The sequence below is a fragment of the Rhinoraja longicauda genome, chromosome 18 (assembly GCF_053455715.1).
Source record: "Rhinoraja longicauda isolate Sanriku21f chromosome 18, sRhiLon1.1, whole genome shotgun sequence".
Lineage (NCBI taxonomy): Eukaryota > Metazoa > Chordata > Chondrichthyes > Rajiformes > Arhynchobatidae > Rhinoraja > Rhinoraja longicauda.
Window position 1 is genome coordinate 17,434,646 of NC_135970.1, and position 14,487 is coordinate 17,449,132.

The following is a 14,487-nucleotide window of genomic DNA, read 5'->3' on the forward strand; positions in this document are numbered from 1 at the left end:
TGTCGCCTCAAGTACACAAGCTTTTGAACAACCCTTTGTACTCCCCAACCCCTCCATCAATCACATCAAGCAGAATACGAAACACGACCATAAGAAGCATCTCAGAACCATCCCACTACTTTCTTTATCCAGTCCCCTTACGATAGATGTGACACCTAATCCCAGGATTTGCTTGGTGGGTGGTGGTGGGGGGGAGCGAATGTTAAACACCCACCATGGGAACAACAGTCAAAGAGAGCAACAGAACACAATGATTTCCAGAGGACTGGGAGCTCTTTTGCCCTTTCCCTAGGCGGCACACTGGTGCAGTGGTAGAGTTGTTGCCTTACAGCGCCAGAGACCCAGGTTCCATCCTGACTAAGAGTGCTGTCTGTTCAGAGTTGTACTCTCTCCCGGTGACTGCGTGGGTTTACTCTGGGTGCTCCAGTTTCCACCCACATACCAAAAACGTGCAGGCTTATTAATTGCCTCATGTGCAAGATGTGAAACAGGGATAACGTAGAACGAGTGTACGGATGATCATTCATCGCACAAACTCGGAGGGCTGAAGGGCCTGTTTCCATGCTGCATCTCTAAAAACTAAACTAAGCTTTTAGGGGAAGAAAGAGGACAAGGGCAGGAAATGAAGGAATAACAATCGCATCCTCAAGAGGCAGGATGCTTTTGATTATCACAAAGATCAGATCGCCGTCATCACCTACAGAACACAGTGTAGCGTGTTCCCAATCTGCACACACAAGCAACTGTCTCTGGAGACAATAACGCAAGCTGAAGGCTTAACTCTGCTTTCACATTGGTTTCTAATGAGTCAGCAAGACTGGATAAATTATTTGCGGATATCCTCGCATTCTTCAGTGCTTTGTGCTCTCAACTTCCCTCCGCACACAGACAAACTAATTTATATTTATATTTGAAATATAAACAGGCTCACCCACAGAACCTGCATCTATTCAAGATACGTCAACAGAAGCCCTCAGCTCAAAATAAACATTTCATTTCAGATATGCATTGCTCATTAACTCTGGTAACTTTACAGTAAGTCTGATTTTAAATCGACAGATTAAAATTGACCAAAAATTCAATCCCAGCATTCTAAAAGGAAATAAGGGGTGGGGATTGATTCCCCCCCCCCCCCCCCCCCCAATCAGGCTGGAAGCTGACAGGCATTGCAGAACATGTTTAGATAAACTCAGAATCACCTTTGATCCCTGCAATGTGGCCATCCCCAAGATTTAAGTCAATACATAAATAACCAAAAGGTGCCAGGATGGCTCCTCCCATCCCCAACACAACAGCAAACATTAGATTCCTCATTAGGATAAGATCCAGTCACTAACTTTTCAGAATGCTGATAAACTCAGATCTCATTAATGCTCGTGGGCAAACATAAAACAGTCCTGTATCAAGCACATTAAAATGACAGGCCAACTGGAGAGGAAACATTTGAGTTCATCAAATTGTCATTGGAAGGGTGTGATTGTCGTTTATAAAGTATGAGGGTTCAGAGAAATGTTTCTCCAATTTCCCAGCAAATTGCCAGTGCTGAACACCCATATTGACTCAGGGATTCATTTGAATAGAAGAGATAGGTTACAGTTAAGGTTAAAGCAAAGTAATATATATCATACTAGTGTACAAATGGTTAGGTAATTGGCATCATACCTTCAGTAATTTGCTCAACATCTAAAGTCATGATTTCTATATCTATCATTTTATTTGCAGCTTTTGCCTCTTTAGAATAAATTTTACGCATCTTGGTTGCACTGTTGTGAGCCTTGACTAGTTTTGCCCATCCAGTAGGCTCGGCTGAATTCAGGGGATAAGTACAAGAGAAAGCTATCTACTCGAGTAAAAGATGGAGCAGGAGTTGAAAGATCATGAAAGAGGCCAAGGTAACTAAAGAGGGCTCTCCTACCTCTGACGAAGGATCGCACCCAGTTCTCAAACCATTCCCTACTTGGAAAGGGGCCAGAGAGAGCTCACCCACCCCCCCCCCCTCCTCAGCCATATCCCCAAATATAATTGTACAGTGGCAGCTGTAATTTCAGGTCATAATTAATGTGCCCTACTCCTGTCTCCTTTAAGATGTTGCAAATTTCAAATCGAATTGCCAATATTTTGGACATTGAAGTTTACCATCTTCTGTGAAACATCTTGGGGTGATTTTAACTACATTTAAAGGCATGAAATAAATGCGACTTGGTTGGACCCATTCCCCAACAAAGGCAACACTTGGAGAACTGGCCTCAATTGTTTTTTGTGGGCGATTGAAAGTTATCAGAGTCAATGGACTACCGCTAAAACCCACGACAGGCAAGCACAATTTAGATTTTATAGAGACAACATTTTTTAAAAGAGGATGGCAAAAATATTAAACACAGTCTTTCATTCATATAGCTGGGGCTCCCAAACAAAAGTTTGAAGAGCTATGTTATACATCAGTAGACAATGGCCAAAACTGTTGCCAGTACATGTGCACATGACACTTTGTGCACAATGCCTCACAGACATGTGCTGCAACCACTTTCAATCTTTGCAAGACCAGCCCAGACAAGGCATTAGTTGACTACAGCATACATTAAACATTATTGCAGTTCAAGATAGATCCAGGTCAAAGTATTGTAGTAAGGATCTTTGTTAATGACCGTCAATATTTTCACCATTTACATTCTGATTCACTTCAGTTAGTGATGAAATTTACAACATTCAGCAACGCTATAATTTAACCTAGTTTCTCCAAGTCACGTTTTGTAGCCAGTGAACTATTCAGTTCTTCTAAACATGCAACCCATGTAGGGAGCCCAGTTTTTTACGATGATGGAACAATTCTGAGCAAATAACACCATGTCAATCCGCATCATTAAAATTTCAGATAGTTCTTGGTGTTAATCAAGATACTCAAATCTAGGTAACATTACATCAATCATAATAAAACATTTAAGCATACACAAAACACAGATAGGAGAGTATAGCTACTGGAATCATAAACAAAATAGTGCAGGAAGAAATAAGCATCTGTGATGAGAAACAAACAGTCTTTCAGTCTGGGACCATTCTTCGGATAATTTTATGTCAGATTTAAGCAGGTAAGTTATACAAAAACAATTGTATTTAATTTGGTCATCTCATGGAATGACCATAAAAACCATAGGGCTGTAGATTTGAGAACTTCAGTTGTTACAATGGCATAATGTTGAGATCACTGGCAAATTACCTCAGAATTATCTCATAATAACTGGGCAAGGAACATTTACTTTCATTTTGTGTCACACAATACTGAAAATATTGTGGAGGTGGGGGAACATGGTGGTGGAAGCGTTCAATTACAACACAAGCCCTGAAGTCTAGCAGGCCTGGCACACAAACTAGCCACATGGAAAAAAAAGTTATCCAGACAAAGCAATTACGTCCACATGTCTGCCCAAACCCATTTGGACTGATGCTTGCAATTCCTCTGGTGGACCTATAAAATAAGTTAGATGGGAAAACAGCCAAGTACAGGTTCAACATTTGCACGACACCAAGGAATGCAAGATAAACTCCAGTCAAGATTGTAGTCTTCCTCAACTCAAACTTCAAATGCAGAGTATCCCACTCATCGATAATGAAATATGAAAGGAAACATGGAATGGCCAAAAGATGCTCTCCATTACGTTACAATGTTATTTTGGTCAATTGTATATGTTCACAAAGCTAGGTTAAATAATTAAATGCAAAAATGTTCATGACATATGGAAAATTGGAGCAACTCGTTTCTTCTCAATATGCTGATCAGGAACATCAACACCACATCAAAAACAATGTATCTATGGTTAAAATCTAAAACAAACTCTGGCCATTTGATGTGCTGGACGCAGAGCAGCTGCGTAATTATCTCCAAAGCAAGCCTGCTATTGGTCCAAAGTGGACATGGTCAATGTGGATTTGCAACCATCCCAGCCCTAATCCAACTACACATTGTCACCTGCATCCAAGGCCTTACTCCACATGAAGACCATTACTCTCTAAACAAATTACTACCTCGAGCACTGGATCCTCTCCAGAGAAAAGAGGCACAGACCTCATGGACATAACCAACAGCCAGCTTTGCTAATAATTGCTGAAGCCTGTTAATTCTTGCTGGAATGCAAAGATAACCTCCAGTTTTTACTCTGCTGCATTTTTTAAAAATACTTTGCTCATCAATCCTTACCAGCACAAGGACTTCAACTAAAATGGAGATTAGTTGATCAACTGGATTCGTCCTCATCTCCAGGCCCACCAAGCTCAACTTTAGGTTCACCCCCAACTCTAGACCAAATTGTGCCCTTACTCGATTTGCCAGCTAACTCCTCATCCACCTGAGCCAACCTTGTTCATGAGATTTCCCTGGTATGCTAACCATAGGCTTTATTCAGACCAACCTATTGACTCTCAAGATCAGCACATTAGCTAATATTGTTTAAATCCTTCCTTCGAATTCCAAAATCATCACCACTATCCTAAAACAAACCATTCCACCTTTGTAGCCCGCTGTCACACCTTCTCCTTTGCACAGTCCATGAACACATTGCAATCTCCCAAATGTGTGCTCCACCTTTCCCAGAACAACTTATCCTAATTCCTCCATTCAAGTTTTTTTGCCATGCCATAATTCCACAATAACTGGAGAGGCCATGATCTGTCTGCCGTCTGTGAAACAATTGATCCTCCAACATTTCTGTTCAGCTTCCTCGCTGTTGAGACTGCACTGCCTGGATACTTTCCTGCCCATCCAGTCTCAACCAAATGTCTTCAACAACTTCACATCCCTTACTCATATTATGATGCTCCCAACTGAGTTATTCAATTTCCACTTTTCTCTTTTCTATGGTCCTTCTCTGAACAAAAAATGTCATGAACACAATTGCCAATCAGCTCCAACATCTTCCACCACTCTACCCAGTTTCCAGGGTTTCCTTCTGCACTAGTTTCTTCCAGTTTCCACCCACCCCTTAAAACCATGAAGACTGGTAGATTAATTGGTCACTACAAATTGCCTCTAATGTTTAGCTGAGTGGTTAAACCTGGAGGGGAAGGTGATGGGAATATGGGATTTGTGTAACCGGGAACACAATGATTGATGCAGTCGTCATAGGCTGAAGGACCCCAAACACCAATAGGACTGAAAACATTGTGGTCTTTCCCCTGTATCAACTGCAAATCTTTCGGACGGCTTCTGAAACCCAAGCGACAATCCAGAACATTTGTGCCATTTTTCACTGCAAGGTGTTTGCAACGTCAATGCATTTCCATCTCCATGAAACAATATCTCTACCTCCATAACCCTAATCTATACCCTTGGCATCTCCTGCTTAATTCAAAGATGACCTCCCTCACTCTGCGCTCCATAAATACTTGGCAAACAAAAGATTTGCTACTCTTGACCCAGTGCTGATTTTCATCCGTTTAAAGTTTAAATGTTATCAAATCACTGCATAGTTTCATCCCTAGATTCTTGATTAGTGCAGGTGTCAGAGGTTATGGGGAGAAGGCAGGAGAATGGGGTTAGGAGGGAGAGATAGATCAGCCATGATTGAATGGCAGAGTAGACTTGATGAGCCGAATGGCCCAATTCTACTCCTATTCCTTATGACCTTCAATTCACCAGTTATCTTTTGTCCTACAATTCCCTCAAGATCCCAGACCTCCATCAAGTTTGACTTTCCTCCAGCACATCCTAACTGAGGTTCTAATCTCTTGAATCGCTCCCTAAACCGTTCCGTTTTTATTTTTACACGGTACTTCTTAAAATCTGCCTTGGTTTAAAGTCTAGACCTCCATCCTAACTAAAAATTTAGCTTTCAGACAAATGTTAGATGTTTTGCATCACGCATAGTAAAGAAACGTTTTTGTGGTACGGCACTGCACCGCCTCACACGTCCTGTAATTTGACAGTCAATAAATGAAGATGAGGGCAAATTCTCCAAAAAAACATTAATCAGCTGAATCAAATGAAATTCTTCCCACAGCAGAGTTAATAAATATTTGGTGGCTCAGTTCACAAACATTGGATGTGTTTGCATGTCTGTCAAAAATTGAGGCTGGAAAGACCTACCAAAAATTTGCATACTACTTCTCATCAAATGTCTATTGATGTACTGTATTGTGATTTATATTTTAAAGTAATATTAAATTCAATTTTATTGACCAAATTGGAACTTCACATTTGAACTAAGAAATTCCATAAAGCACAGAAAGACACAAAGTGTGAGAGTAACTTAGCCGATCAGGCAGCGCCGCCGGAGAACACAGATAGGTACACAAAGTACTGGAATAATTTAGCAGGTCAGACAGCATCTCCAGAGAATATGGATAGGGTCAAATTCCATTAAGCAACTGAATGCATGGACCATATCAGATTACAGATCCACCTGTAGCTACAGCTCTTAAATTCTTAAACAGAGAGCAGTGTTAAATGTAAAAAAATGACCAATGTTAATTACTTTCATGTTTACTTCCTCAAAGCTGATATCAATATTAACATTACCACACACAAATACTCCAAACTACCAGTAGATTTCCTATAAATAAGAACAGGCCATTTGGAAACGACTGAATAAGAACATCAGTTATGAATTTCCTCAAAAAGATTTTAACTGAGGTGTCGTGCTCTGGAATCCCTCCCTAAACCTTTCCACATTTCTTTCATGGTGCTTCTTAAAATCAAGCTCTCCTTCAAGCCTGCTGTATCATTCATGAAGATTGTGGATAACGTTTTGCAATGCCACCTTCCTCTTCCTCAAGCTATTGACTCACAAAATGCTCAGAGATCGGTTAAATGGTAGTTTGAATAAACTCTGTGACTGAGACTCAAGATAATTTCAAAGACTCTTCACCATCTGCTTGAAGAAACTTTCACAGACCCATGGCCTACTCTTATTCAGATGAGCTGCACAATGGCACGACAGTAGATTTGCTGCCTTACGGCGCCAGAGACCTGGGCTCAATCCTGACTATGGGTGCTATCTGTACGGAGTTTGTACGTTCTCCCTGTGACAGCATGTGTTTTCTCCAAGTGCTCCAGTTTCCTCCTACAATCCAAAGACTTACAGGTTTATAGGTTAATTGGATTTTAGTAAAAGGAATTTGTAAAATTCTCCCCAGTGTGTACAATAGTGTTAGTGTATAGGATGATCACTGTTCGGCAAGGACTCAGTGGGCCGAAGGGCCTGTTTCCACAATGCATCTCTAATGTCTAATGGGCAAGAAGAGACATCAGGAGTAAGAAACCAGAGACTAATTATCCTAACTAAATCAAATGGTTTTTGAAATCTTTTAACACAATGTGTCAGTAACACATAGACTATATTTATTAAGGCACTCAATTTTAATAGAGACTGCTTAGGTTATCAGTTACTTTGTGAGAGAAGCTTTAGTTACACCGCGCTCAGCCGTAGTCAGCTCCAACTCAGTTTTTACTAAGTGGTTTCCAAATATGCATCATTGAATTTAAGGTTTTAATTCTTACCTATGAAGAAGGTGTTTGGGGCCGGCTTATCTTCGAACTGCGTATCCAGCACTTGAGTGGTTTGAGGATCATGTCTGAGCCAGAGAGCCACACCAAGAACCACTCCTCCTGCAAGCTGCAGAAACAAAAGCATTAAACCCTGGGATTTTACCTCATCTCCAAACTCAACTTTATCCAATAGTTTTAACAAACATTACTCCCAAATAGATCTGTGGTTTATTTTTCCACAGCAACTACTCTGCCTACGTCCAAGATATTGAGTTAGATTCTGTCACTATTCCTTTGGAGTTTCTGCCCGACCTGCTGAGTTACTCCAGCATTTTGTGAATAAATCGAATTGCCTTAATGCAGTGGTGTCCAAACTTTTTTCAAAGAGGGCCAGATTTGATCATGTGAAATTACCCAAGGGCCAATGCCCCCCCCCCCCCCCGGAACCTTTAACTAATGCGCTCCCCCCCCCCCCTGCAACCTCATAGCATCTTCCTCACAGTTCACACTGCCAACTAGCTTTGTATCATCTGCGAATTTGCTAATGTTACTTTTAATCCCTTCATCCGTCATTAATGTATATTGTAAATAGCTGCGGTCCCACCGAGCCTTGCGGTACCCCAGTAGTCACTGCCTGCCATTCTGAAAGGGACCCATTTATCCCCACTCTTTGCTTTCTGTCTGCCAACCAATGTTCTATCCTTGTCAGTACCCTACCCCCAATACCATGTGCTCTAATTTTGCCCACTAATCTCCTACGTGGGACCTTGGCTTTCTGAAAGTCAAGGTACACTACATCCACCGCCCTGTCCATTTTCCTAGTTACATCCTCAAAAAATTCCAGAAGATTAGTCAAGCATGATTTCCCCTTCGTAAATCTATGCTGACTTGGAACGATCCTGTTACTGCTATCCAAAATTTATACTTTACACATGTGAAACTTTGTTTGCATAGGAACATGTAAATTAGAAGCTTGGGTCACACAGTCCCTGAACGTGTTCTGCCATTCAGTAAGATGTGACATGGCCTCAACTACACATTGCCTTCTGCATCCTTGCTAAGGAAGATTAAAATCTTGATCTGCCATGAGTTAAAATACTTTGCTTCCACCATCCTTTGAGGGAGAGAGTTCCAAAGACTTGTCCCTCTAAAATGTTTCGTCTCATCCATCTTAAATTGGCAATTCTTTATTCTTCAATGGATACCTCTAATTCTTGGTTCCTCTCTTGTGTTCACCCTGATAGAACCCCTCAAGATATGTTTCAATCAAGTGCACTCTTGCTCTTCAAAATCAGTAAATTCATATTTTTTGTCATGAGATAGCCCAATCCTTCCAGATAATAGTCCAGTAATCCTATTCTGAACTACCTCCAGCTCATTAAAATTCGTCCTTAAATAAGAAGGCTGATGCCATCATGCATGGTTCTCTAGATGTCATCTCGCCCATGGTCGAGATAAGCAAAGCATAACCTACCTACTTCAGTTGATGTTTTATTTTTTCACTTTCCACATAAATCCTTAAGGCACTGAATCCTTAGAGGCTTGTCTGGATGATGCTCCATTGTGAATGTAAGCAAGGTCTAAAACTATTCCTGCATCAGAATTTCAAAGACTGTCTTATATAAAAGCAGTGCAACCCTTGCTCTGACTGCAGTCAACCAACTTGACACAAGGCAGGTATTAAATCCGAGGTCCTCCTTTATTATTTGGTTTGTTCATGCTCTGTACATTCACTTTATTAACTGACCATCCCTCCCAGAACTTGGATGGGTGCAGATGGAGGAGAAGGTTTCCATATCCATTCTTATTTTATGAAAGTAATTCTAGAAATGCACTCAGAATGTGGAGCGCCTTCTAGTAACAATTATTTTCCAGAAAATTAGTCTACTCGGACAGTCTGAGGAGAGTGGATTGTGGGCATTTTACACTGTTGAGACTAATCCAAGGTCACCCAGGACTATGCTCGGTCTGATCGGTTTCATTTTTTGAGGTGGGGCAAATTCACAGTTCTATTATCATTCTCAATCCCATCACCCCCACATCCCCTCAGTACCATCACAGGTTGTGTGAGTGAGCGGATGCATGGCAGATGCAGTTTAATGTGGATAAGTGTGAGGTTATCCACTTTGGTGGTAAGAATAGGAAGGCAGATTATTATCTGAATGGTGTCAAGTTAGGAAAAGGGGACGTACAACGAGATCTGGGTGTCCTAATGCATGTCACTGAAAGGAAGCATGCAGATACAGCAGGCAGTGAAGAAAGCCAATGGAATGTTGGCCTTCATAACAAGAGGAGTTGAGTATAGGAGCAAAGAGGTCCTTCTGCAGTTGTACAGGGCCCTAGTGAGACCGCACCTGGAGTACTGTGTGCAGTTTTGGTCTCCAAATTTGAGGAAGGATATTCTTGCTATCGAGGGCGTGCAGCGTAAGTTCACTAGGTTAATTCCCGGAATATCATATCATATATCATATATATACAGCCGGAAACAGGCCTTTTCGGCCCACCAAGTCCGCGCCGCCCAGCGATCCCCGTACATTAACACTATCCTACACCCACTAGGGACAATTTTTACATTTACCCAGCCAATTAACCTACATACCTGTACGTCTTTGGAGTGTGGGAGGAAACCGAAGATCTCGGAGAAAACCCACGCAGGTCACGGGGAGAACGTACAAACTCCTTACAGTGCAGCACCCGTAGTCAGGATCGAACCTGAGTCTCCGGCGCTGCATTCGCTGTAAAGCAGCAACTCTACCGCTGCGCTACCGTGCCGTACCGGAATGGCGGGACTGTTGAAGGACTGGAGCAACTAGGCTTGCATACACTGGAATTTAGAAGGATGAGAGGGGATCTTATCGAAACATATAAGATTATTAAGGGGTTGGACACGTTAGAGGCAGGAAACATGTTCCCAATGTTGGGGGAGTCCAGAACCAGTTTAAGAATAAGGGGTAGGCCATTTAGAACAGAGATGAGGAAATACTTTTTCAGTCAGAGAGTTGTAAATCTGTGGAATTCTCTGCCTCTGAATGCTTTCAAGAGAGAGCTAGATAGAGCTCTTAATGATAGCGGAGTCATGGGGGTATGGGGAGAAGGCAGGAACGGGGTACTGATTGAGAATGATCAGCCATGATCATATTGAAAGGTGGTGATGGCTCGAAGGGCTGAATGGCCTACTCCTACACCTATTGTCTATTGTTTCACAGATTGAATAAATGGGAGGTAACCACACAATTTCCAAACATATCTATTACAGAGACCTCAACCCTCATCAGGATTCCCACATGGATATTAACAGATTTTGAGATTCTCAATTTTTCCTGTAGTTGATGGGCAACGCAGCCTGCACCTAAACTCATTAAATGTAGAGAAGTTGGGACAGATGATTCAGTCGGAATCATTTTTACGCTGTGTTCTTGTTTAGGACTGTTAAGTATTATCACGTTGATAAATGGTTAAGAAGAGGTGGTAAAATGAATCTACTTCCACAACACAAATTCTTTAATCCAATGGCAGTTTTCATACACTGCTGAAAGAGGGAGATTATATTTAGCTCCCAAGTAAGAAGCATTTGGTTTACCGGAAATTACTCACTTGCAAAGAAATAGAGCTAATGATGTTTGTACCAAAAAGGTGTATGGAAAAACTAGGATTTGGTTAGGCAAAGCACAGACCAAAGGATGCACTGTTCCTTAAATAAATACACTGATCATCTCTCTTCCTGGATAAACAACTGGAAGAGGAAAAAAAACACAGAACCTGCCCTTCACCAAAGACCCTTCTCACACTGGTCACTTGGAACTTGGCCAAATGCGATTTCAGGTGCCCAAAATATTCAGGAATGTGCGTCAGCACTGAAAACATATCGCATCTGAACCCATGCTGATACAGTTGAGTCTATTGGAGTAAAATCCTGCTGGAAACAGGAGGATCCTTGGAAGTGGGATCTGTTTGGAAAGGCGACTTAAGATTAACATTTTTTAAAAACAAGTCACATTGAAGCTCAAAGGGTAGAACCACAAAGCAAAGGTGTCTTTGCACATCCACAACAATCCGACTTCAAAGAACTCAAATGGAAAATGTTTAACTACCCCTGCATCAGTTTGCAAGAAGCCAACAAAAAATTAACTTGCCCCAGTCCTCACTGCCCACATTCCCAAAATCAATAAGTGCTACACACATGAGCCCTTCAGATATGGTCAAGTGGCATATTCGTAGAACAGTACAGCACAGGAACTGATCTTTTAGCCCACAAAATCTGTGCCAACATGATGCCAAGACCAACCCTTATCTACCTGCACATAATCCATGTGCTTATCCAAAAGTTTCTTAAATGCCACAATTGTATCTGCCTCCACCAGCACCCCTGACAGCACATTCCAACCACTCATCACCCTCCATGCACAAAACTTGCCCTGTACATTTCCTTTAAACTTTTTCCCTCCCACCTTAAAGCTATACCCTCTAGTATTTGATATTTCCATCCAATAAAATCAGTTCCGACTGTCTACCATATCTATGCCTCTCAATCTTATATACTTTGATCAGCTCTCCTCACAACCTCTGGCATTCCAGAGAAAACAATCCAAGGCTGTCCAACCTCTCCCTGTAGCTAATATCCTCAAATATAGGCAGCATTATGGTAAACCTCCTTTGCAGCCTTTCCAAATCCTCCCTACATTTGGATGACCTGAACTGTATGAAATACTCCAAATGCAGCCTAACCAAAGTCCAAGAAAGCTGCATCTTGATTTCCTGACTCTTATACTCAATGCCCTGACCAATGAAGGCAAGCATACCATATGACTTTTTTACCACTAAGACTAACTCTTCTCAAGCATTACATCTACCGTGAAGAGAACAAGTAGCAACCACAGAAATATAGTCCATCAACGGGTGTTACAGTAAGTGCAACAACACATACTTTCAGCATGGACAAAGTTAGAAACGGAAGACCCCACATCTGCAGCTCCTCACACAAAAAACACTTTCACTGCCAATGAAGCTCAGAGTCATACAGTGTGGAAACAGGCCCTTTGGCCCAACTTGCCCATGCCGACCAACATGCCTCAACTATATTAGTTCCACCTGCCTGTTTCTGGTCCTCATTCCTCTAAACCAACTCTATCCATGTACCTGTCTAAGTTTCTTAAACTTTGCAATAGTACTTGCCTCAACAACCGCCTCTGGCAGCATATTCCATACACCCACCACCCTTTGAGTAGAAAAGTTACCCCTCAGGTTCCCATTAAATCTCTCCCCCTCTCCCCAACCCCAACTTAAGCCTGTTTTCTGGTTCTCGATTCCTACTCTGGGCAAAAGACTGTGTGTTTACCCAATCTATTCGTTTCATGATTGTGTACATCTACTGTGGGAACAAACAACAAACTACGCACAGTGAGGCTAGTCACTTGCAAAATGCTGTGTTCATTCAGATTTAGAAACATCAGCCAAGAAAACGGGATGGATAGGGATTAGTGGACTACTTCAGTTGCTGGATTCAAATGGGAGAGGACATTGTGTAATCAGCACACATCCCACTTTTGACCTTCTCAGAGCGACTAAAACATCCATCAACCAGACTTAATTTCCCTACTTCAAGACAATGTTGAATCCAACATCCTCTTGCATCCTTTCAGAGTTAGACTGTCATGCAAGATTTTGTCAAAAGCCCTTACCAAAATGTATCCAACTTGCTACCACTTGTTGATATTTTAGTTATCCTCCCCCAACTAGCATTTACTTTAAATTCACGCCGATTTCCTTCAATTAAAATTTGTACCTTTCTAAACGAAGACCACTGTGGATCAGAGTATCTCTCTCCAAAAATGTGCTCCTTTGCCTACAAAGTAAACCGACTGATCCGCTATTTTTTTTAAAAAACAATCTCCCTAGTTTTCTCGCTAGTGACTGGGGATGAGTAAGTGGCGGCCAGAACTTGAGCGATTTTCTCCCATGTTTTTCTCATTAAGCTGGGATACATTTTATTCAATGTTGACAAAATTATTTTGAAAGCCACCCACTCTCTGGGCTGTTTAGGTTCACCACATCCAATATTACACGCTTTTGCTCCTTTAACTGACGGTCTTTTCTTTTTTTGCATTTTGCAAAGCCAAACATAAAATATTCAAAGAACCACACCCAAGAGAGTCTCCCACTACCACAAACAGGTCATCCTTTTGATCTAAAATACGCTCTGCTTTTTCCGTTGCGCTAACCTTCTTTGGTGCTGCCAAACAACGGATTCATTTTTCTAATCCTTTCGCACCACTGGTACCTTTTTAAAAAAAATAATCATATTTGTGTTTCATCCCCTTTCAGTCAGTCAGAGCCTCTTTTTTTTTTAAATAGACCGAGAGAGACTCGGTGAGATAGTAGTGCCAGATGAATTCTGAGGTAACAATTCTAAATCAACCAAGAAAATAAGAGGATACGAAGGGGGAAACAAGCGAGTGATGAAGGCCGGGAGAAGGGGCGAGCGAACAAAGAGAGCAGGGGAGGGGAGAAGCGATGGAGAGAGAGAGAGAGAGAGAGAGAGAGAGACCCGGGCGGGCGGCCGGGCGCAAACTGGCGGCTCCGTCTGCAATAACACAGCGCGAGTGTCGCGGGCGCGAGCTGGAGGCTCCGTCTGCAATAACACAGCGCGAGGGTCGCGGGCGCGAGCTGGCGCTCCGTCTGCAATAACACAGCGCGAGGGTCGCGGGCGCGAGCTGGCGCTCCGTCTGCAATAACACAGCGCGAGGGTCCGCCCAGTTTCCACGCTGGAGTCCAACGGCAGAATTCCCCATCCCCCTCCCGTGGGACACGCTCATCCCCGTTACCTGCCACTTACCCAGAAAAGGAAATTGAAGACGAACAGCAAGTATTTGATGCACTTCATGCAACCTTCTACCCCCATGATGAGGATGATGGTGGTGGTTCCGTCAAGCACTCGCACGCCAAATCTGAGCAACCAACACAGCAACTCGGCAAGGTTGACTGGCCACGAGCAACGGAGAGCTTCTCACTGA

General features: G+C 42.3%; 1 protein-coding gene across 1 annotated transcript in view; it reads right to left on the reverse strand.

The window, feature by feature from the left end:
* Window positions 1-14,487, reverse strand: part of cd81a (CD81 molecule a) — a 53,573-nt gene extending 39,086 nt beyond the window's left edge. The window contains exons 1-2 of the mRNA XM_078415178.1: window positions 14,310-14,487; window positions 7,490-7,604 (exon numbers count right to left, since the gene is read on the reverse strand). Of these exons, the coding sequence (XP_078271304.1) occupies window positions 7,490-7,604; window positions 14,310-14,375 (181 nt within the window). The 5' untranslated portion in view covers window positions 14,376-14,487. The remainder of the gene's footprint in view (window positions 1-7,489; window positions 7,605-14,309) is intronic.